At 38.5% G+C, this 25,288-nt stretch overlaps 1 protein-coding gene and 1 long non-coding RNA gene across 9 annotated transcripts in view; one reads left to right on the forward strand and one right to left on the reverse strand.

The window, feature by feature from the left end:
- LOC135170165 (uncharacterized) overlaps positions 1–1,317 on the forward strand; it is a 71,795-nt gene extending 70,478 nt beyond the window's left edge. For both annotated transcript variants that reach the window (XR_010300321.1, XR_010300320.1), the window contains 2 exons: positions 19–376; positions 963–1,317. This is a non-coding gene — a long non-coding RNA (uncharacterized LOC135170165). The remainder of the gene's footprint in view (positions 1–18; positions 377–962) is intronic.
- Positions 1–25,288, reverse strand: part of LOC135170120 (hemicentin-1-like) — a 152,717-nt gene that overhangs the window by 69,790 nt on the left and 57,639 nt on the right. For 2 of the 7 annotated variants that reach the window (XM_064135652.1, XM_064135651.1), the window contains exons 12-14: positions 22,132–22,593; positions 21,655–21,864; positions 18,294–20,424 (exon numbers count right to left, since the gene is read on the reverse strand). In XM_064135652.1, the coding sequence (XP_063991722.1) occupies positions 20,381–20,424; positions 21,655–21,864; positions 22,132–22,593 (716 nt within the window). In that variant the 3' untranslated portion in view covers positions 18,294–20,380. The other 5 variants (XM_064135648.1, XM_064135647.1, XM_064135650.1 and 2 more) reach the window with 5 other exon arrangements.

Here is a 25,288-nt window from a genome sequence, read left to right on the forward strand (position 1 = left end):
GATTCCCTTTGCTTTCAGGTACCTCCTCTTTCTCCCTATTAATAGTGATGTTGAAAGCACTAAACCGTCAGAAGTGTATTACTACGGTATCGATGTGAGCAGAAAATATCTGAGTATGAAATTCAATGATTACGTACGAGTGGACGGAGATCCCACTGGTGTGGATATCACCGTAACTTGGTTGAAGGATATCACCAGATCGGCCGACATGGAGATCTTTTACATAGTTCAAACGACGAAGGGCGAGGAGATTGCATCGAAATTCTTCGATTTACCAAGCCTGTGCAGTGAACGTTACTCATACAACAGCTGGGATGGCAATATCATGGAAATTTATACTCGAGAAATGACGAACCTCGGATGCCCCATCAAATCGGTATCGTATGAATATTGGGTATCAATGAACTCCTGGTGAATGTGAAAATCTACGAAATTCCACTTCTGTAGTTTCCCGAGATGTTTGTGAATATCACTAGAGAATTTTTCCGGATAAAAATTCGGAGGGAAACTCGTACTGCGCGTCGTTCACTCTAATTTACCTGGACTGAAAATTTTCTGAATTAAAAAGTTTAAATTTTCAGTACATGAATTTCATTAGAGAAAACACTGGAGTGTTCTTGATACATGCGAGTCATTACGAGTGGGGAGAAGAGTCTCATTTCTACCCGAAAGAGAGTCCTAAAACTTGAGGGAGTGATGTTATTTAAATATACAGACGAGATGTTCATTTGACTTCGTGAATATTTTTCAAATGGCTCAGACGGTCCTAATTGCGATTAGAACCACCTGATGCCGTAAACTTGTTTACAAATCTCAAAATTACCCCCGCCCCACCCCCTCCACGAAAAAAAAAAATATATATAACATGGGAATAGGAAAACATCAAATTTTCCGCACTAGTACACCGTAGGATAATGAAACAGAAATAATCTTTCGTTAATTATCATCTCTCTTTTTTTCAGGAAACTATGATCAACCCACTTGCAAAATTCACCATCTTCCTGACATTTAATCATAAAATTCCGTGCACAACCCTGCAATTTATTATGGACCTCTACCCCGTCGGCGAACCCGACTCCACAGTATTTCTCCTCTTGGAGGGTGATGTACATTCGTACCATGGTTGTTGAGGTGAAGGCCCTCCCTCTCGTTCCTCCCCTGTCTCTCTCACACGCAAAAAAATACCGTCCAGATACTCGTGACAATTATATTTCCATGTTAAGGTTATAGCTTCAAATTAATTGAAGCGAATAATTTGAATAAATTTACATAATTGCTTCGCGTTTACTTAACTGAAAGCAATTCACCTGAATTCAATTTCAGCTTTTGTAGATGTTCTTTTATTTCCTCCACCCCCTGTCTCCCTCACCGCCCCTATCTGGATTTGCAAAGATATGACGAACATCCGCGTCAAGTTACGGCTCAAGGGTGGGAGAAAAAGTATGTTTGAGTGGGGAGGAGTGGGGATAGAGGAAAAAGGGTTTTAGGAATGAGGGATTTGTTTTTCCACTTTAACCGAGGGAAATTCGTCATACATAAATGGATGACGGAAGTAAACGGGTCTGCGGAGGCACTCGAATGTAGGAAAATTTATATTTCGCAACTGTGTAAATGTAAATAGTATGTAAGTAGATAAAAGTCATGTCTATAGTTCGATTTAACCGAATTTTCTCCTCGAAAGAAAATTCCTTTTCCCATTTCGACGGATTTCGATGTATATGACTGGAGCAAATGGATTATTCAGGGTATACGTTGATGGAATGCTGTCAGCTGTTTTAATGTCAACGATATTGATACCGCACCATTATTCACAAATATTTTTATTTAATAATTAATATTTAACCTGAAATCTGAACGTTCTTTGGAGAGTTTGCAATCCTGCTGAGGATGAAAATTGTAATTAATTTATGAAGGTACAAGAGAAATAAAAATGGACATCTCTTAATATTTCTATCTTCTAAAAGAAAATTCAATTTGTCGGGAACAAATGCAATCTCATCAACCTATCCAACAGGGAAACATCATCTTCTTATTGTCAAGACGTGTCCTTGTAACGAAATGAAAGTCTTGCATTGGACAGCAAGTTTTCACAAACAGGTGCTTCTAATAGGGGGGATTGTTGCACTGTACTACAGTGGACTATATTTCAAATCCACCCCATGGTGATGTTTTTCTGTATACGTGATAAAATGTTGAGGGAAAACTGTGTTGGAAAGATAAATTTTCGAATAACTCGTTAGGGATTAAATTTCTCTCCTCCGCATTCTTTGGTAAATCGATATTGAAGGGAAAAGAACGAGGGGTGGGGGTATGATGAATGGGGTTGCTAGCAAGTGTTTCGAACATTCTGAGGTTGATCTACCGACAAGAAATATTGCATAAAGTCGGTAGGATGTAAAGAAAAAAATTAACAAATAGTTCTGGAAAATATCGATTCACTACTCATTTAGAAAATTTTACTATAATAAAATAATATTTTGTTTTATGGTGGCTATCAGTTAAAAATAAAATGTAAAATATGATTCAGCCTCTTCCTTCATTATTAACCCCAATTTTCCGCTTTTTTATATCTCTTTTTCCTCATAAGTTTCGTCCAACACTTTTGTTATAAACAGAGCTCAGAATGAAGTTTTCCGAATCTTGAGGTGAGATTTCTCTCGGTGTCAACAATGAAACTTTTTTATTTCCGCATTTTAATGAAAAAAGTCGGCAGATGAAATTCACCATTACCTCGGCTTTATTTCGTGGAGAAGTGCACCGTAAAGAAATGAAAAAAAATAAAATAGAGCACAAGTAAACAAGAAAGAAATGAAGAAAACGGTAATGTGAATAAACACGGACGGTGATCAAGGCAAATTGAAATATTCAAGTTTGATGATGTAAAGAATTGAATGGTGATACTGTAGCGTTATTATCAGGGGAAAATATTGAATCAAATCGACAAACAATTATGATGCTGCTGAAGCATATTTGCGTTACTTGATAAGAGGGACTGGATGAATAGACCGTAGACAGAAGTGGCTTGAATTATTCGTGGAGTCACCCCTCGTTTTTGCTTACATTCGAGTGAAGGGAGGCGAGGGAAAGTTTCATTTGAGGGAGATATTTCCACTGCTGAGTGTGTTGGTGAAGTAGGAGAGGGAGATCAGTTCGAAAAAGATTTTCGAATTATCTCGGTCAAGAAGCTGCTCAGGGAAATTCATCAATGATTATTTCTGTGAGAAAAAAAATTCTGCTTTTCGCAAAGATAATTTTCTTGATAAATAATAAATAAGAAACTGATCTAACATTCCATATATTTTATACTCAATATTTAACCCCAACATCTGCGACTTTCATTGTCTAAAAAAAATTTTTTTGATGAAAATCACATGGCACCATCAAAAATCGAAAACACGAGAATGAAATATAAAATATAGCTGAGTAATTTTGGCTGAATTACCAAGTTATGAACATCCGGGTACTCCCAACTTTGTTTTCTCTCTAAATATCCAAAACAACGACTGTAATCCCCGGAGATTATATTCCATGAGCATCACCCGACATAAAAAAGTTTCTGAATGGCCGTCTATCAATCACAAGGCGCCTCAATTCTCGTAAAACACATTGATGGACGCGGTAATTAATTAATCTATTCATCAGATTTGAAACAAGCGCACGATAGGAACTCTAATTAAGATCAATAATGATCCATCATGATTCAGATGTCAATGGATGGTACGTTAGTGGTGTCGCTGTGGATATGAGCCCCCTGGCCCAACAATAGCCAAGTAACAATAACTGCCACTGGAACAGTTGACCAGAAGAGCATTTTAAGCACATCCAATGGAAACGTGTTATGGAGGCTCGTTCCGTTCATGTACTATGTTTTCGTACAGTACATACGTTCGATCACCAATATGGTATCCGTACTATTGTCGTTACGCTCGTAAATGGTGCGGACAATGGTACGATAATTCGTGGAGCTGTTGGAGACTATTGGAAATTTTTAACACATGATCTGCATGCCAACGGACTGTCAATACGTTGGTACATGTCAGATGACCCAGATTGAAGAGTTCATGTTTCGTTAACCCGAGGGGGTAAAAAATTAACCACAAAGAGGAAAAATTTCTAAAAATCTTTCAAAAAATCTCCAGAAATATCGAAAAATTTTGACAGCTCGTCGTCTCCCACAATAACTTATAAATCACCTAAATTAATAACAAAATCATTTAATTGATTAATAATCCAGGAAGTATCAACCAACCCTCCCCTATGATGACAAACCCACGATAAGAAATTTTACTCAATTTTGCATTATAATAAGAGAAACACCTCGAATGGTACAATAGCCCTCCAACAATTGTGTTAACGTGAGTTGAAAGATTTACCTCAAGCGTTAACCGAAGATGTATGCAGTTGAAGTCAACGACCAAGGGAACCAGACGGGTGGAAAGACAGGCAGAATGGGTGGTGGGTTTTGAGGGTGGTAGTGGATAATAGTGGGTAGGTACTGTGGATACGAAACGCGCAGCACAAGTAGCACCAGTTTCCGTTCACATCGTCAGCGATTTAAAGCTGCCGCTCGAGTCAGCACTCGATGGTACCGCTTTTGGTGGAAAATCGGTGGATGATTATAAGAGTCTGCCAGTGCAACGAATAACGGAACAGTGAATTTATGCGAATCGGAAAATTTTCGCATAGGGGATGATGTATTGCCCCGAGCATGTGCTATATTCCTGACTGATATTCCCTAAAAATTACTCTAACAATTTTCTATGGACGTCACCTTCTGATTTCTTTAATTATCATACCCCAATCTGATTAATCCCAATGACCAGGACATACGAGATTATTTTTACCGACGTTGTCATGAAATTAAACCGTGTTAGGGCATTCCTGTTGTACGTGGAGATAGTCTTCTTGGTTATTAGTAGTCAATGGTATTTAGATCGATATGTGACGTGTAAATAGCTATGTACACACTCATGTTCAATCATCGATGCTGTATTTACCCCTCCTCCTCCATGCGCGTCCTTGTCAATCGCTGTGTTTGACAGTAAGAGGGTCAATCCCTATCGTTTACGATCCTTAGAGTGTGACCACACATCGATTGCAGACCGGTAAACATTTCAATGGGTAACTTCTGATTGATATGCTGTGAGGGGATACGATAACTTTACTAAATACTCTCGATCTCATTGAACGCATCTCACGAAATAATTCACGATATTCACCCCATAACGTCTGAACGACAATTCGATCCATTGTGTCCCCTGATCACTGAAATGCTTCATTTTTTGTGAAACATAAAATGCCAGAACTGAAGGGAGACATTCAAAACAATACCAGGGGCGTACTAAGGGATTAGGGCCCGCGATAAATTAATTCATACGAATACAACAGACCCTGATGACGTCGTCAGGATTGAAGAAGTCTATAACCGAGGTTTATAAATTCCTTCATAAATATTGAACAACGTACCTGTAGAATGGCTCGCCGTGTGGCTCCTTGAACCATAGCACCATAGAGACGGCATCGTTGGCTGCACGAAGATGGAGTATGTCACATGGGAGATACACCTGTTGTCCAGCTACTCCCTGAACTGTATCAATGGGTACTGAAACACAAATAAAATTGGATATTATTACCAACACCATCAACTGATTGCTTCGCCACTCAAAATTCTACTACACTCATCAATGAAACAATGAAACAGTTTTTTTTTAAAAGAACGAAGCAGTAAAAGGATTTACGTCCCTTCAATTCTTCTGAATTTTCCCTAGAATGTCGCGAATTCGTTAGAGTTTTTTATTCAATTTTTTAAATCCCGGAATTGATTGAACTTTAACTGGTTCCAATACTACAAATCCCCAGAAATGATTAACCATAATTCAGAAGAAATAAAATTCAACCAACTTCAGGACTGGAAACTTGGGGTTCTCGAGGGCTCTTCAATTTTTCATTCCCTCTTTTTTTTTAAACCGTTCTCCTTGTGAAACGAAAGTATCCAATTTAGTTGAGAGGAATCAGGGAACGTCCGCTAAACGTTGTTCCTGGCCTTAGGGAGGGTCTACCTATTGAAGTAGATCGAAACGCTTGCAAAGAAAACCCCAGAGAAAGAGTAAAAGATGTTACGATGCCACAAAACGTAAGCCTCTAACGTCATTATCGTACAGCTCCTACCAGTAGTTTCTTGATGGAAGAAAATGTAGGGAAAGCGGAAGTTCTGAGAATGCCGAGAGAAAAAGCGATTTTACTTGGATGCTGTAAGGACACTAACTGTGGATCTTTCTCACCAATTGGTACTTTGAAATGCCGGTAACTATCGATTTGCCAGTGACATATCTTACTACTGGCGTGTTACGGCCAATAAAAGTGGGTAAAGTAGATTTAGCATACGAAATCATGAGAAAGTTGGGGGAAAATCGCGTCTTGCCCTGAGAGAGAAAGAAAATACTGATGGAGTGAGTGCTTCCGATTGGATAAATATTTTTGTTTTCATCAATTTGAATGGTATTTTTTCAGAATGAAACTGGAGAAAAAGAGGTCTTAAAGTTGTGTGAGTGCACTCCAGTTCACTTGTGATGGGGAACGAGAAAAAAATTATTAAAAAATTCTCGCGAAAGTAATTTTCATTTGGAAGTAAGTGGATAATTGCGTTCTTTGTGGATGGAGGGGTGGGGGTTGAAATTGATGAAAATTATTGCCATTGAGTGGAAATGAAAATTAGTTGATTGAATGTACCACCGATATCACGTGGTTAACCAACTCGCAATGATTAATTTTATTGTATTATAAGAATAATGGCTCAATGTCAATAATCGTGGGGGGATGGAAAGGGGATGAAACAATGATAGAAGACAATGACGTCTAGAGCGGAAGAGTGAGAAAAGAATCATGAATCGTGTGTGGGCATGAAGTACTGTCGATTCATTGAATTGTTCCTGGGAATCGTGTTTGAAACGCTCCCGAGGGAGGTTTGGGGGATGGAGAGAAAAGAGAGACTTGGAAAATGGAAGGGAGAATCCCGAGTACTTGACTATGGAAGACTGAGTTGAAGAAGTGGAGACTGCTTTCACTCGTGCTTGCGACGCACGTGCACAAGGATACCCCTTGTCATCCCTGTTATTACAGAAAATTACGTGTTTACCAGTTTCCACATCAGCGTAATCACCTATTTTCACACGCGATAAGCGACAAGTAAACAACGGATTTCACGAAAAAAAAATTTATTCATATCAATTCATCCAAAGTAAAACCAGGATGACATTTTCCATCTTCTTATAGAGTTTTCGCATTTTTTTCTGATTATTTTCACTTCAAAAAATTGTTTTGCAATTTATTCGACAGAACAGGCCAAGTGACTTTTCAAAATTTTTGACTTGTGCTAATTGGACAAAATCATTTTAATTTTTATTTCAAATTACCTCGTCGGAAAAATGATTTCATTGTTATAAAATAAAATTTCCACGCAGTAATTCAAACCTCAATTGAATTGGCGATGGAAAATAGTAGCTCACCTAAATCAAAGCTACGGAATAATTTATAATCATGTGAATCTACGGTACTACTCCCATTTGCAGGACAATTTTTCTTCCTGAATTTATAGGGCACTACTTTTCGAATTCGAATGTGTCTCCCCTTATGTATTAGTCCCCCTCCAATCTGCTATCTCCCACAGCTATATCGACATCGACGTATTCCCGCTTCCTCTTCTTCTTATATATCGACTCTCTCAGAAAACTTTTGTAACAGAATAGCCTGTAACGATCAATCAGAAGGTGTAGTGAAGCATTTTCCATTGGCTCAATAAAAATAACGACTTCATCAGGCAATTGAATTTCCCCAGTTTTCATCGTCGGCTTTCACTGAGTGGAAAATTAATATTTGAAATTACAATTTGACTTCATCAAGCATTTGAGTGCATCACACTGGATACGTTTGAGAATAATTAATTATCCCAGGGAGTTTTGGGTCTGGTTAGAGACTATACGAACCAACAGTGCAATATTATTAACAAATAGAGGTTAATAGTCTGTATTTATACAACCAGATGATGCTAACCCATATATCGCGAGCACACCACAAAGTCAGACTGGAGAGTGTGGGAAATGTAGTTCCACCAATTTCCCATTACCATTATTAATTTCCAAGTTGTTGGAACTGCTCATAACTTTAAAATTGTTATTTTTCAGTGAGTCATTTTATTCGAGGAACTGTGAAAATTTAAAGGGAACATTGTGCTTTACAGTTTTGTTGTGGAATTTATCTTTTGAAGCCTTGGAAATTCCAATTATCGGGCTATTGGGAAAATTTATGGATCATAATAAAAGTTTTATCGAAAAGTTCGGGGGATTTAGCGGTGACAGAGTTGTAACTTTATCAATCAATATTTTTACGGCTTTATTACCATCGAAGAAGAATAATTGGATGGATAGTCTGTTTTACATGCCATGATTAGTAAGGACGCTCGCCTGGAAGTTTCATGGAAATGAATTTTCTCAGGGAAATCGATGAAAATCAAAGTAATTTTTGATAAAAAGAAGGCGCCATCGTCTAGAATTATTGAACTGAATTATTTCGGCCCCAAAACTTCACGTGAAAAATTGAGTAAAAAGTCGGGTAATTTCCTCATTTGCCTTTCGCTAGAGGATAATTTTCTTTGTGACGTCAGGGGATTTTCTCGGTTCAGCTCCGATGTGTGGAAAATTGATCACAAGCCCATTGAAACTGGACGTACGTGGTAATGAGTAATATGAACTTGTGAGGACATTTGGTTCCAGTTTAATCCGAGGAATTCCATTAATTTATCACTCCCCGGGTCTTTGATAAACTACACCAGCCGTTATCGTACATCATGCCAAAGAAAAACTTTTCTCTTTCCACCTTTTCCTTTGTCCTTTCAATTTCCCATCGTGTTGAAACTAGTACGCTCTCAGGTGCAGTAGCTGAACCGCATCTCAGATTCGCATAAATAGATGTTTTAAGGTACGAAGAAAATGATGAGAAAAAACTTCGTATCCGATAAATCTCACCGAATTCGATATCGAATTGTCGAAATATTTTCCACCGAGAACGGGAAAAATTCGGATGCTATCATGGGCTATTGTGCACTAAAATGTATGAAAATACAACAAAAACCCGTACAAATACGTTTTTTACAATTCTGTATTTTTTTTTCAGTAAACAAAGTTCGCGAGCAATATTGGTTTTTCATTGCTTCAAAACTGCCATATTTGTCCCAATAAAACATTCCCCCCTGTTACGTACAATTTACAACAAAACCGTCGTAGTTCTGAAGAAATAAAAATCCGAGATTGCATGCAAACTTTTTATTCCAAAACGCCAAATTGTGAAAAAAAAAAAATACAGAACTTCATTTTACGCGAAAAAATTTATGTTGTCGATTCTCTATATCTCCATTTGTTTAAAAAAATCCCCACCCACCCACGCACGTTTAATCTTCATTTTTATTTGAAATACGATTTTAATTGTACCAGCCGTGAGCATCAATGTTGAACTTCTGCGCGTTAACAATGAAAAACGACTACTTCTATTGTCAAAATGGTCTCGGTATTATTGCCGTAGTGTACCGATGTAAAATGAACATGATAATAAAAACCAATAACGAAGAAAAAAAAATATAACAATAATACGGTTAAATTAATATCCAACACTCGAAGTACAGTCTCATCATAAAAACTACACACGTACGATACAATACGCGAGATTGCGCACGACGAACTCCAGTTTCTCCTGCACCCCCTGCTGTATATGGACGTGTGAGGCTCTTGTATAGTCTCGTTTATATGTATTATGTATTTGCACTAAGAGTTACGGGTCACGTATTCGCAGGGTAGGAAACATTGGCCGCACATCGAGTCAGTTGGCTGAAAGTGGTAGAGGACAGTCTGCTCTAATCTCCATATCATAATTAATTTATCAGATATCCGGGGCTTTTTTAGGAGACTAATAATTATTACGTCCCACATCCCATTGCATCTCTAATGCAGTGATCAGGGGGTGAGGGCGGAGGGGGGAGGGGTGGTGTGGTTATTACGTGAAGTTGGAGGGCCTTCAAATGGTGGGTAACTGCAAAAACATTTTAATTACACAGAGGAAAAAAAGTTCCAGTTTCCAGTAAAAAAAATCTGATGTGGGGGTATGATGTAGTGAATGTAACGAGGAAAAACTCGGAAATGAACAAATTTTTCATTTAGTTGAAAAAAACTTGTCCTATAAACTGAAGGAATATTTTTGAATTCTCATTAATTCTCACGGCAAGGCGAGGTAATTGTACTTCAATTGAGGGATATTTTTGTTTCATAATTGAAGCGAAACGTGATTTTTTCGTTTATAAAATCCGCGGTTGCAAATTAAAATAATTTGGGTTTTTAATTCACTGCGTAAGTTGGTTCGTTATACTCTGTAATTAGTGTATTCATGTAGATAAATTATTCGATGTATAAATATATCATTTAATTACTCGACGTTAATTGGAAATTTTCCTAAAAGTCTCACCGGAATCGTCTGTTATTACTAAAGGTTTTATTTTTCGAGTGATTAGAACTCTACTAGTGCATCGGAATGCCAGGGACCACATTACCTTTTCGACGAATGTAAAATTCACAGATCGAGCCGAAGGCACCTTCTGCACGATGTGATACAAAATATTATAAACCACTGGAGCAGAGATTGCATTTCAACGAATGTGACTGCAGTCCTCGCCCTCGGCGTAACCCGTAAATTTTACATTCGTCGAAAACGAAATTTGTGCCTTGGGCTCTGATGTACTATTACATCGAATTATCCCATTTAATTCACTACTCCTTTATATAAAAACAATTCAGGGAATTGTCCGAGCATCGGTAAACACATTATATTAAAAATGAAATTTCCGTTTGATGCATTCTCCAATTCATTCTCATTAACAGAATAAAAAATGTCAGTGTTTTTGTTTGTTGCTCATAATTATCATGAGTCGACTACATTAAAAATTCTCTCCATCCACAAAAGCGCCCCGGGAGCGACTTCGATTCAATTAATATTAAATTAGCAATCCATCCGAACCGACAAAAGCCACGTTTCGCAGTTTAAATACCGACTGGGTCATGACGTTACGATTTTGGAAATAAAAAATTACGAAATTCCAATATTCTTCACATTCTCCAGGTGCAGCCTGGGTTATTATATTCTAAATTAAAAGCCCACTATTTCATCGAATTGACTGACTGAATTCGCCATTCCATGTATGGAATACAATTCACCCAATTGCCCGAGCATTCAAGCACAATTTCCCCAAAAAACGATATTTAAAATCGATGCGAACCCCAATTCATTCCCACCACCGAAATAAAAATAATCCAAAATATTTCTCTTTGTTATTTCCAGTCTCGATCAGTATTTCCACTGCATTGGGATCGCTCCCCCAGAGAATAGGTCACTGAGAGCAATTCTAAACTTCCCCCAAATGATTTCCACTAAAATTATTCAAACATCAATAATAAATATTTCTGAAAATTTAATTGATCCCACGTACTCCACAAGAGCTCTAAATCTCCATCATGCTCAAACTAATCACCTTTTTCACCAGCTTCCAGCCTCCTAGACCGATCCATAGAGTTCAATTTTAATTCCCTGCATTAAACATTTACTATCTATCCCATTTCCAATAATTACTATTTCTCTTCATCGAGAATAGCTCACGGAAAGCGATTCTAAAATTTCACCGCAACTAATTTCCAATAAAATTACCCAAACATCAATAGCCAATATCTCCGAAGATTTCATTAAACCCGAACTCACAATAGACAATATATATTCCTAAACTCGATATACCAACGGTGAACGCAACTCGTCGATTGGCACTGGTATATACACCTACACTACGTGCTCAAGTTTCAAATTGTCCACTAGCCTCTCATGCATTGGCCCCATATAAACTGAGATGCGTCCAAGGGTTACACCAAATTGTTGTATTCGGTTGTGGAGGGTCGAGTGTTTGTAGCTATACATGCTGTAGCTAATAGCCGTATAGCCCACAGGAATTTCGACTGTAATGACCGGGCCAGATGCTTCACTAATTATATGAGTGACTTTTTTTTCCACGATTCGAGAATATTGGGTATTTCCAAATGGGTCACGAGGGGGCCAGTGATTGTTGGATATCCCAGTTGGAAAATTAGAAAGAGAAATAATATTTTTAAAGCTCAATCCAGAGCTTAGGGTGGGATTGGGCCCAGAATTCGTCTATATATTGTACTATCAAAAATTTTTATATAGATATTATTTTTGGAAAAGTGCGTTCCTTAGAACTTAATGATGATGAGTGAGATTAGGTGCTTAAATGTTATAACAGTGTTCGTAGTGTATATTAATAATAATAAATATATGCGGAAAAAATTCCTCGAACCGATAAACCCCCCAATATTTTCAGCTTGAGTAATGTTTAATTAATTTGAATGACTTACTCTGGCGATCGACCTCGTCATTGACAAAATCCCCAGGTGAATCCCTGGTTGATGGTGTTGGGCGTCGTGTTACTCCAGCAACGGGAGACATCTCGATGCACAAAGCGATCACGATAATCCACAGCATTGTGAAGAAACTGATACTCCACATTTATTTATCACCCGCGTACCATTTAGCCATTTAATAAAGCTACACTTTTGTTTATTTATTTTTTTACGATATCACTTTGATTAAGCCACGAGCCGATCTTCGATGGATATAATGAGTATTGGCATTTCGTATCGAAGTATCCTGCACATCAATTACGATAAAATGAACATTGTGAATGAAATAAAAATGAATTAGTGAGGGAATTTCTGCAGGCAGTGGAACTCTGAATCCAATTATTGGGAATGAATTTATGCTCTGAGGGGTCTAAATGCATTTGCACTAGCGTTGATCGTTGTAATCAAGTTATCCCTGGCAATTTCAATGGGAATGAAAACATGCCAACGAAAAGATTGAATAATCTTGGCGGCCATTAGCAAGCTCAGTGCTCAATTCGCACAACTCCGGATGTATAGAAACTTATCGATCGTCATGGCAGACCGATCGGAGGGTTGCCTTAATGAATTTTTCGTGATGCTAATGGGAGGGGGCAGGGCAAACAGACCGAGAGGGCAAAACGGTCCACTCAATATTTTTTTAAACATCATTCCCTCCGGTAAAATACTCCTTCGATTTTTCCCGAGACTTTTTCCAGGCAAATAATTTCGAGGAAGAAATAAAATTATTTCCCCGTAAAAAATGAAATAAAAAATTTAACAGACCGTTTTCTCCTGCGGTCCATCTCGCCCTAGGTTCCCTTGATGTCAGACATCTTCAACGTCGCCAATTCAACACAGATATCTCACCAGTGGGTGCAATTACTGATGGCCCCGGATTTCTCCTGCACTTCTCTATTCGCATTTCCTCTCTTTTGCAATCGAAAACTTTTCCCTCAGAGGAACAAAAGCCATTGGCCCAAGACCGCGGCCTTTTAATTCATCCCCTTTTAATTCCCACCCATCTCACTGATTAATAATTGCCGAACGTCCCTTTTCAAGAGTGGGTGGGAGATGCTCACCTTGAGGCAGCAGTTGAGGTGAATTTCGAACGTGAAAAGTTTCGGAGATGAGGGGTAAAGTGTAGACGGTGAAAAAAAAAAATCTGGAGCAGAGAAAATGTTTTTTTTTTAAGAAAGAAGGACAAAAGGCTAAGGATCTAGACCGTGAACGTGCGTTCCTTATCTCATCGAAGTTTTCCTATGTTCTGAATACCAAATTCCCGGGATTTTATCTTAATTTTTCATCTACACGGGTATATACTTTTTTAAGGACACAGCTGATAACGATGAGATTGATATTATCAGGGGATAACTCTCAGGATGGCTCTAGCACTGTCCCATTATCCGTTTGCGTCCGCTGTTCTCTCGAGCAGTTTGTAAGTACTTTTTTTCCTTCTCTCCACTCTTACGGTCATTGGAGTGTAAGGAAAAAGGTTTTAGAGCGTGGTAGGGTAGCCTGTAGCAAAATGAAAAGGAGACAAAGAGTAAAAGTCCTCGAGGCAAAAGGACCTGGCTGGGAGAAAAGTACGTTGACTTGCCGTAAGAAAAGAGCATTCGTGGAGCTTGTAAAATCACACCCGAGTACTTTCATTTTATCGCACATTTCTTATCCCCAGATTCCACCGAAACTACGGCCCAATATATTATAGTAATATTTATCAAGCTGTTTTGTCAGATCAGCTGAGCTACTGGTAACAAATGTCAAAGGTACCTGAATATTCCGTAAGATTCAGAATTTTTCTCTGATGAATTATAATTGTCATCGCATCCTCTCCAACGGTAAAGGCCAGGTCCTCGCCCTCTCACTTCACTGAAAAATTTCCTGGAAAATTTTGCGGTTTTTCTCCTGTCCCAACACAGAATTTTTCCATTAATTTCTCCTCACGTTAATTTATCCTGAAAGCCATCTGAGAAAATCAAAACCTAAAACGTCACCACGATAACGGAAAACTTCATATTTTATCCTCAACCCCGATAACAATTCTCATCCCCTTGGTTTCACCCCACCCCACAGATGTACATTCGAAGCACCTTAATCTGCATCAGATGTCATAAAATCCTCTCTCCACTTCAATTCATGCAAATATGACCAGAAAAATTTTCCCCATTTCCGCGAAAAAGTGTCATCGGTTTGAGGTCATTAAATCCCCATCACGGCCTGCATCTAGATCATCCGAAATTTACGCCCACTCATCCATATTGATGAAGCACATGGAATCCCCCAAAATCCAGTCAGCAAAAAAACACTCTAAAAATAATTCGACTTGTACAGTGAGAAGCATCAATAAAAATACCCAACCGAGGAGCGATGCAGATCCATTGGGTCACTGGAGTGCTCAACAATGACAGAGATTACCGGAAAAATTGGTTTTCCCCCAGATAAGGAGGAGCCCCAAGCCCAGGGCAGTTCACAAGAGACATAACGATAGGATCGGGTCATCGATACCATTCAACCTGACATTGATGATATTTCGTGGCATACGAAACTCTCGTTATCCACAAGTAGGAACTTGCTGAAGCATGATATTCATCTGTACAATCCACCATCATACCGTGCGCTCACATACAGACATCTGTACATCCTTGGATTTAGCCAACGCCAATCCAAGCGTTATTCCCTTCAATCCAGACCGCAGAAGCATATGAATTCAACCGCTGAGCGTTTGTAACCCCATGCAGCAAGGCATATTTCAGAATCCATGAAGCCTCTGATGTATTCAAAGTTGGAATTTCACTGGATTACGGCTCGCGAAAAGTGGGTCTTGAGCTTACTAGCAGTTCGTGAATAGCCATTAACTGATCCACGAATCATGAACGAATGCTACGCTTCAATAATTCACAGTGCTTTAGTTAAGCTCCTATTGTCCCAGATTCGGTGGCAGAGTGACAACACTCAAACATCAGGAGTCAAAGGAATTTATGATATCCACGATGCTCCAATGTACATGAGTGGAGGATCAAAGCCACTGCGAGCAGAATATTTACCTGACCGAAGGTTGAAAATAAGTTTGCAAAGTCGCTCTACATCACCTCACGCACTCTCCATTGTACCTTTACTTGAACAATCATTTTCTCACTCACACTCACCCCTCGGGCTAGATATTGACGTCATAAAGAGTCGCACAGGGCACCCTCAGTCATCCAAGAAATCCTCAAAATCCTAAGCGCAATCACAATAAACCTGTCACACGAGGCAATCACTTTTCCTCTCGCACAACAACATTTTAAGGATAAAAAAAGTCTCTACTGTCATGTCTAGTCTAAACTCGTGAATTAAAGTCCTGGAGACGTATTGCCTTTCGATTAATCCCCACTGAGCATTCACCAAAAATAAATAATAAAGTGAAGAGCACTTATTGACTAATTCGTTCCTCCCACATGAGTGATTCACTTCTTAGCAACTTTTCATTAGCCAATCTAATGCTCCTCGGTAACTCTTTTACCACGATATTATCACGACAGAGTGGCTCATATTGTTCTATGGGCTACTTAATTTACCTTGAGTGCAAGCAACCCTTGTCTTACAGCCCATGTGCCAGAGGGATACACCAACGCTTCTTCGTTAGTCGTTAACTCTTTCTAAAAGGCACTCAAACGTGGCTCGTGAATACATCTTCTATGAGTTGGGGGATTTTACAGATTACATAAGTTCTCTTTGAGGTGATAAGGATGCTTGAGCAATGTTTTTTTGGGTGTGCGGATAAAGATTATTCATCCTCTTAATTTTTATCGCAGTTAAGCTCCGCTTGTTTTTGTTGATGCTCCTCATTAAGGCGCCTGAGATTATTCAATCTTGCCTGGCTCAGTTGAAAAGTTTTTCCGACACTCGTTAACAAGCCTATCTACCATCAAAGATATATAAACACGAAGACAAACGTAGATAAAAAATATATAATCGAAGTAAAACATAAATTAAATGCGCGATGACAATTGGCAATTGACAATTGTGGGTTACCTATGCTACCTTAGTCAATGATAAATTCCGTATTTTACAAAAGTATAAGATCCTTCACATGGCACAAATCACAATCGCACATAATCAATCGCAACTAATTTTTTCATAACAATTCCCGCGATGAAAATGGCTCGTTCATTTGAAAATTCCCGGCACAATATGTCTGTTGACGGTGACAAAAAATTTCCCCGATCGAGACCAGGCGCGTGGAGGGTCCACGATCGTACTGAAGGTGGTACATGGGATGTTGAGAAGGCGCAGAAACTATCCACCACTTCCATCCCCCAACAATCAACCCCACTGACGCTTTTCGTGCAAACTCGGCAATCTCCGCGCGACTGCTCTATTCCCAGCGCACACGCAATGCTGCAAAAATATCCACCAGTTTTTCACCCTCACCCCCTCTGGACCCCTATCAAAGTAATGAATATGAAATATTTATTATGAAGTAGTTATCAATATTGGAGGATTACCCGTAATCGGTGGGTAGATAGACAAAGTCAATGTCATGAGTATCAATAATAAAATATGGGGGAGGAGATGATGCAGAGGCGTGTCAAGATGCGTAGATCGTAAAAGTTATCATGACGAAGGTACTTTGTCCTAATCATGTTTGCTGGAAAAGTTTGAGTTTCACGTAAATGGAACCATCAAATGAATTTGTTTGATGACACATATAGCATGATGAACCCATTTGGCACTGATGTACCTGACAGTTTCGTGCGGTTGTGAGGAGAAAGTACCTCGTTACGGGGCAGATTGTTCGAGCCTGGTGTCAGTCTAATTACTTCATCAACTGATTGGCTGTTAGTGTCGCTACGTTAGTTGACCTGGCTGGAATTGAAACAATCAAAGGAACTCCGGTGGGTGGAGCCTTCTTCGGTGGTAACCTGTGTACGGCTTCATATTTGACGTTGTAGGATTATTCGAGGCCCGTGGGGATCATTGCTGAGCTGTGGGGGTGGAGGGTGTGGTGGATGGACGAGGGGAATTCAAGGGGTTGCGGGAAGAGGAGGGAAAAATCATGAGATTGAAAATTTTCCGCAGTTCATCGAAGCAACATCGAGTGGATCATTTGGTTATCGTCGGGATGAGATGTTTTTTCATATATTGTACATAATATATATATTTTAGATGTTATATAGTATGTATGACGTTTATATTATGTGTATTGTAGATATGGTATTGATAAAAGGAATCCTACCGTCACTAAAATGTTTATCCATTATTTTGTAACGGTTATCATCTCCATTCTTTGTTGACCCTTGAAAATCCATTTCAATAATACATTCAGTTTTTGCATTTCCAACCATCGAGTTTGGGAAAAAATTCTGTTGAAGTTATTGAAGTTATAAGGAATGGTACATAATACTAAGTGGTACAGCCGTACGTAACGTCAGACCGTCGGAGCTACGTCTCTTAGGTACATATACTTCCTATATTTTTCAGTGGATTGAAAATGCAAGCTCGCTTGTATATCCGTAAATAGTCGGTATATGGATAGCGTAGACGTTAGGATCGAATTGATTATCATAATACGACAATTCCTGTGCATTTCTGAGAGCCATTTTTAGCGGTGAAGAAAATTTCCGACACGATATTCCCCAAGCGATTCACTACATCTGTTATAGACAGCTTCTTGTCATTGTTTATATAAAATTGACTTTCATGATAAGGAGAGAGTGATGATGTTTTACCTTTTTTTAATCTGGGTGAGTGGAGTTAAATGTCGGGGGGCGAAAATGGGGTTTCCGGCTCCTGAAAATTTTGATTGTGGTAGAATATTTTGAGACTGGCTTTTAATGTTAGTGGATATATTTACCTGGGATTTTTTTATAATAAGTTGATTGGTGCTGGTTTTTAGCGGATATTTTTCACTGAATATTTTAACCGGTTGTCAATAATTTGGAAACATCATATTTCAATGTGAATATTTCCGGTTTATATGGTTACACATCAGTCTTTCAGTGTTCTTCGAACATTATTCTATCTTTTCACACTTTCTGCTTCTTCAGCTCTTGATTCTACCATACCTCTAGAGGCAATCTATTTTCAACGGTAGCTGTGAATCATATTTATAGAGAGCCTGCACTTTCATACACAGTGAACAGTAGGATTTTATCACACACTTTTCAGGAAGGATTCTTCGAGATGGAAGACTGAACGAATGTCTGCAACAGCCATCGACAGACATAATAAAAATTATTTGAAAAATCCAATTACTTTTGTTTTATCATGCGAAAGAGAAAAATTTCAGTTTTTCTTTATTACACGCTCTCACCGTCAATCTGAAAATTATGATGAGCGTAAAGTTACCATTACACCGCAATAAATTATCATCAATAGCTATATCGGATACGACAATTCTAGTAAAGTATCTCAGAATAGTTTGATAAGTATTGTAATGATTTCCACCAAGTTTGGAAAGTATTTCAGTACTTTTCAGTGTGACCTTTCATAATGGCACTGACTTTGCCCGTTAACAATAGCTTTCAAATATCTTCCAATATCTTGAATGTCTATCTGCCTCGCTAGGCAAGCTCATCAATTCGAAAACTTTGTCTTTCGATTCTTGGGAAAATGCCATTGAATGCCGCCTCCAATCATATATATTTTCGTTCACAATCTCGACAGAAATGAAATCAATTAAGTTTTCAACGCTCGAATTTTCTTACCCCACTGTGTAGTGAATAATGAATGACTGCTTTCCAAAGTTGCACAAATTTCCTAAATCAAACACGATGAAACACAATAAAAGAAATAAATAAAATCGTGTGTTATCAATTTTAGAATTAACTGAATCAGAATCACGTAATTTCTTTGAAGGGGAGAGGGGATGGGGATGAGACATTGAAGGAGACCGGGGGAGTCTATCGGAAATGGTAACAAATTTGCTCGGCTGTTTGATGGAACGTAATTGATCAGCTTCGACGATTCAAGTAATTAAAAATTCAGTGGGTGAAATTGCGACGCTAGAGCTTCCTGAATTTTTTATATTCCTGAAACACTATTCGAATGCGATGAATTTTTTAAAAAATCAGGTGATGTATATTTACGTTACTCTCCATTTATATAATCTAATAATACATTTTCTGAAGAACTTTAGAGCAAGGTTAATTAATTAATCGTGGAATCCGTTATGGTACATCAATTAATCATAGGACAGTGCCGACCTCTTAAAACTAATGGCATGTAAAAATAATTGTACATTAATCTCTTTCATGGCACTCGTGGCACATAATACGTACTGATAACTACAGCAAATGTACTACGTTACAATTTATGTTCATACAATCAACGTTATTCTAATTACTATACACTATAAATACTTGATACACGGCACCAGAAAATTATTTTCATTCATCATTGCACGGATTTTTATAAACCTCAAGTTGATGGAACAATGAGGAAAGCATCGGCTGCTCCCACAGGAATTCTCAACATTCTTTATTTATAAACTTTTCAAACTCCTATTCATTGTGCTTCCACAGTTTGGAATTACTCCATATTTTTTCGTGAAATGAAATATGGATTCTTTATGGCTAAGTATACAATGCCCGAAGAAAAAACTACGGTGGGAGATTTTTTACTCTTCGAATCGAGTACTTTGCATGAATTACTCTCTCACCGAAATTCATAAGCGTGAGACAATACAAAAATCATGACAAATTATCGTTTCATCATGTCGTGTAGCCACTGATTTTACAGGAAGTACTTGAATAAATTTATTTCACAAGGAACACCCCACCGTATTTTCTCTCATTAAAAAAAATAAAATAATACGGCTTCTTGCAGCAAAGCCTCGGACGGAATTTTCCTCGAGAGGTAGTGACATCTCCATCTCCCCACAAGTGACAAAATTTAATTATTCATTACCTTCTGCGTTATCTCTGCATGTCAATCTCCACCTGTGACAGGAGATCTGGTTCTGAAACACAACAAGAATATTTCATGACATTTTCAACTCAAACAGTCTGAGAAAATTCAACATGAAAAAGATATTAAACATTCCAACTAACCACACATGCAGTTATGCAAGAATCTCGTGAAATGATAGGGAGTAAGAGTTTTAAAAAGCAAAAAAAAATCAGAAGAAAAAATTGCAAATGGGATGGGAGATGCGAAGTGGGAGCGGAGGTAGACTGAGTCATAAATCCTGCACCTTGCCACCGAGACGTCGAGATAGAAGCACAGCTTCCGGCCTGCGAGCCCGTCTGCATCAACCACCCCATTCCCCTTCGTCCCTCATCGTTTCACTTCCCACCCCTCCAGCCCCCCCCCGGCCCCCCATTTTCGTCCCAACCTCGACTCACTTCCGGCAGAAAGAGGGGGATGGTTTTCTCTTTAGCCTACCACTCCCTCCTCATACTATCTAAGAACTTAATCACCTTTTCCGTGTTCTCGTCATGACACTAGCTCTGCCAACTAGACCAACTAACTGGCGCCATTTTGTTGTAAATGTTTGCCAACCATCTACTGCCCTATTTCCACGATTTTTCGGTGTGAAATATGAAGGGACACTTGTGCACGCATCATTTCCCTCACTTTCTCTCTTCTAATTTCTCTTCACCCCTCTGCATCCACCTTCTTGTCTCTCCCCAGCATTTACCCGTTGCTGGTTTGCTCGAGAATTAGTTGCAAGTTTTAAATAGTTTCAAACCAGAAATTACATTGCGGTAGTTTTGGTATCCAGGACACACCATTTGGTGGCTGTGTTTTTGAAGAGAGTGCAACAGTGGACGGGTGTAGGGTCTTTAGAATTTTCGTCGCAAATGTTCCTGAATATGTTCAAGGTAGATTTTTGGAATTATTTACATTTGCCGGGGAAAATTTAAAGCGAAGTTCAGGCAACTCATTTAAAGTAGTGTGAACATATTCTCGTGGAGTTGATGAGGGGAATGAGAAGCTCATTTCACATGCCCAGAGAAGTGATTGGCACTGACAACTCAGTAACCAGAGGGTGATCTGAGAGAAATCGATGCCTTAAGGGAGTGAGCAAAAAAATTTGGTGACTACATTCCTTGTAGCACTTCATTAGCCAATTAATTTTGAATTTCAATCAGCATTAAAAAATGAAGATGTGTTCATACTACGTGCTGTAAGTGTGGGCTCTTTCCAGGATTTTTTTTAGTGATTGTCAAGGTACTATGGATTTTACCGTTTCTATTTTCCTCCATGTAAAGACTTGTTCTTTGGGATCTTCTTCTGTCACTACTGTATCTCACTCTTGGCTCAATACGTTGAGCTGATACGTACGTGGGTATTGTGAAATCGTCGGGAGTTGAGCGCTCTGGGGCACGGGAACGTTTTCTGCATACAGCAACACCGATAAATATTCCAATGCCGATGAATGAAACCGCTCCCACAACTAAAAAAAAAAAAACACAAAAATACGTTGTTTTATTAAAGATAAAAAATATTCTATCTGTACAGATTCCCTCACGCTGCAATGGCTAAAAAGATGAAATATTGATAAGGTAACTCAATCACTACAGAAAAATATTCCTGTTGATTGACATAGTTCTATGAATTTTCAACTGAACAACAAATAAATTTTTAAAAATCGAAAAAGCCTAAAATATACTCGATCCAACTAGTTATTTGCTCTCCCCAAACTCTGAACTCGAATACTCACCAACTCCAATGATAATAATCATCATATTCTGGGCTTCACCACTGGGAATAAAACTTTTGAGTCCATTGATGACAAAACCCGCACCTCCAGACTGTCCAAGATTCCTTCCAACGGTCTCCGTAATCCGGACATTTCGTATGAGCCTCGGCTCACTCTTCCCCCGCTGATTAATAGCATAAACTGCCAATGTATATTCAAAACCTGGTTCTAAATCATGAAGCTGAAATGTTGGACGTGGATTTTCCGTTCTATAAATTGGGGGAACTTCACCCGCCACCCCCTGGTCACTTTGTGGTGTCTGGAGAGTGTGGGAGGTTTGGAAGAGCTCTGAGCCTACTGCAGAGCCACGTACTTCTAGCAGGAAGTGCTGAGGCAAACCACCGTCCGAACCGGGGATGCAATTTACCTCGAGTGCGCTACTCTCGTTGTACAGTGCACAGTCTACTGGTGGCTGTGGCACTTCTGTAAATGAAAAATATATACACATATATACGTACTTTGTACTGAGTAAATTATCGTCAGACGCCTCGATATGAAGTTCTCGTGTCTGAACGGAAGCATTGGAGGGGTTCGTTTTTAATAAAAATATATATTTTTATTTGCCCCAGAGCTTTGTTGTACCAAATTATTGAAATTTTTTAATCTAAATACTCCAATTGTTTTTGACAAATTTCTTTCTTGAAATATCATTACATCTCGTAATACCCTCGTTTCATTTGCCTTCTGTTTCGCGGTACCACTCGTTTCAACTAACGTAAATGAAGTTCTCAAGGAGCTGAAAAATATTTACTCTCTCATTAACAGGTCTTTAGTGAAATGAATCGAAAGTTCTATTTCATCAACTAATATAACCAGGCGCACTATGGCTCTTTATATCCCCGACTTAAATTTGTTTCCTCTCGGCCGTCTTGACAAACAAAGCGTGATAATTAATTTCACTTGTCCCAGATGTGGAATTAATGAAGGTCTGTAATTTCTACCGAACTTCGTTGGCCTTATGGAAAATATGACAAATTATTGATACAGTAATTTCCTCGCAGCTCAGGCAGGTCTCCCCAATTTCCATATTAATGTGGAACATGGATTTCTATTTGAATAGGGGATACGAAATGAATGGGTAAAATGCAGTCAGAATACCGAGAATTCTCGGTGGAGAGGACTTTCGATGAGTAGAGAAATTTCTAAACCGAAAGAGGATTGAAATGGATTATGCTGCGTAGATGGGATTGTATACATGAGTATACTATTCAATCCACGAAATAAGAGGACGGGATAAAAGTGGTTCGTGCCACCTGATGAAAGCTTGAGATCTTTTAAAATTCATAATGAATAATTACACTGAGAAAAATAATTTATTTTCGTCAATTATTCCTCTCATATAAAATAAAAAAGGAAAATCGAAAGGGAAAAATATTTTCACTGGTGTAGAGCCAATTATCGATTGAGCTACTCATCAAAGTCATTACGAACTTTGCGAGATATGGAAGCAACATACCATGAAATAATCCTATTCAAAGATATTAGATGTCCAAGTACTAGACGCAAAGTCCATCGCGGAAAAGGGTTTCAGGTTTCAAAATGCAGTGAAGGCCATTCAAAAGGATCGAGGGTCTACGTGCGGGGTACACTATCAGGTTGTCTGTCGGTAATTCTGTTCATGTTTAACGGTGTGTGATTCTCTCTGGACGTATAACTTTTGTTCGAAGGGAGATTTACAAGTGAAGTTTCGAAAATGAAACGAGAAACTCAGGAGTAGTTGATATACTACCGGTGAGTCTTCGTGTTAAGCCATAAGTGAGTGGTTTCATAACTTTACTATCCCCAATATGCAAAATATTATGTTCAACATTATGCCACTTAACGAAGGTGAATATAAATTTAATATTAACTGTTACACTCGATTTTTTTCCTATGATTAACTGACTGTTATAACATAAAAAAAAATTCAGACTTCCAAACATTTTTTACTCCTTTCGGAAATATTTTCTGATTCTTCACAGCTTTTTTTTGATGTACAAAGTATTCTGAAAATGTATTTTTAAAAATTATAGTATATTTTCAACCAACAGTTCGATCTGAGCTTAAAAGAACTACTGAAAATGGGCTAACGAATCTCATTTGAAATAAATGAATCATTCTATCAGTGTAAAAAGAGTGCGAGTCAGCATGAGTCTTAAAACTAGAACGACTGTTTTGCAACGGTTAAAGTTCCTTTATACGTGCAAAGTAGGTACTTTAGACTCCCCTCTCGAAAACCCTATTTGACGACCCAGAATCTAGAACTTCTTTTTATAATAAAAAAACTCCCTCAACAGAAATGATTTATACATTCGAAACCGAGTGCAACTACTTTAATTGAATTTTTCTATCGTATTTTCCACCTGATTACAATTGTTTATCCTATCACTACGACTTAGAAATTCAGCAAAGCTCGAAAGCTCGAAATTCTGTCGAAATGTTCCTCATTGAATTGGAGATAAACTCTAATTGATAGAGGTTGTTATTGCAAAAATATTTTACTAGAAAATGACATTATCAAGCACTGGAATAAAAAAAGAGTCAACAAGACACAAATGGAAAAATGAAAAACGGTAACCTATCCATTAAAATACCGGCTATATGTTTACAGTAGAAACCTCGTTGGTCGAGAGTATAAACGACAGGGTAGTGAACACTCGAGAGAGAGCGAGTGCGCTCCTACTGTGTACATAACCGACAAACGTTGAGCAATCAAGCTCAGGGCTTTCAATGAATGTTATGCCAAGCACAAGAATCTTATGTGCTATGTGAGCAACTTTATATATCCCTCATCTATCTATCCACAGATATGTATTGTCCAAGTGTATAGACTCAGCTCTCAGAGTGCGATTGAATTGCGATCGAGAAAAAAAGCTCAAAAGTTGCGTTAGAACCTGAACTATCCCACGAGAAATATCGTCGAGAAGGCAGAAACTATTACCCACCAGTAAATCCTCACCAAAGTCCTTCCACCACTTATGAATTAATTATAAAAACAGACGTCACCAATTAATTGATGAGGTAGCTCTTCAACTTTGGTGTTTATACCCCAAATATTCCCCAGAGGAAGTCTGTTTAGTTGGAAATTCAGCATTCGAAGATCACGTGTGAGCCCCTCCAGTCCAGGATCCAGTTCAAG

This window comes from Diachasmimorpha longicaudata, chromosome 16 (genome assembly GCF_034640455.1).
Source record: "Diachasmimorpha longicaudata isolate KC_UGA_2023 chromosome 16, iyDiaLong2, whole genome shotgun sequence".
NCBI lineage: Eukaryota > Metazoa > Arthropoda > Insecta > Hymenoptera > Braconidae > Diachasmimorpha > Diachasmimorpha longicaudata.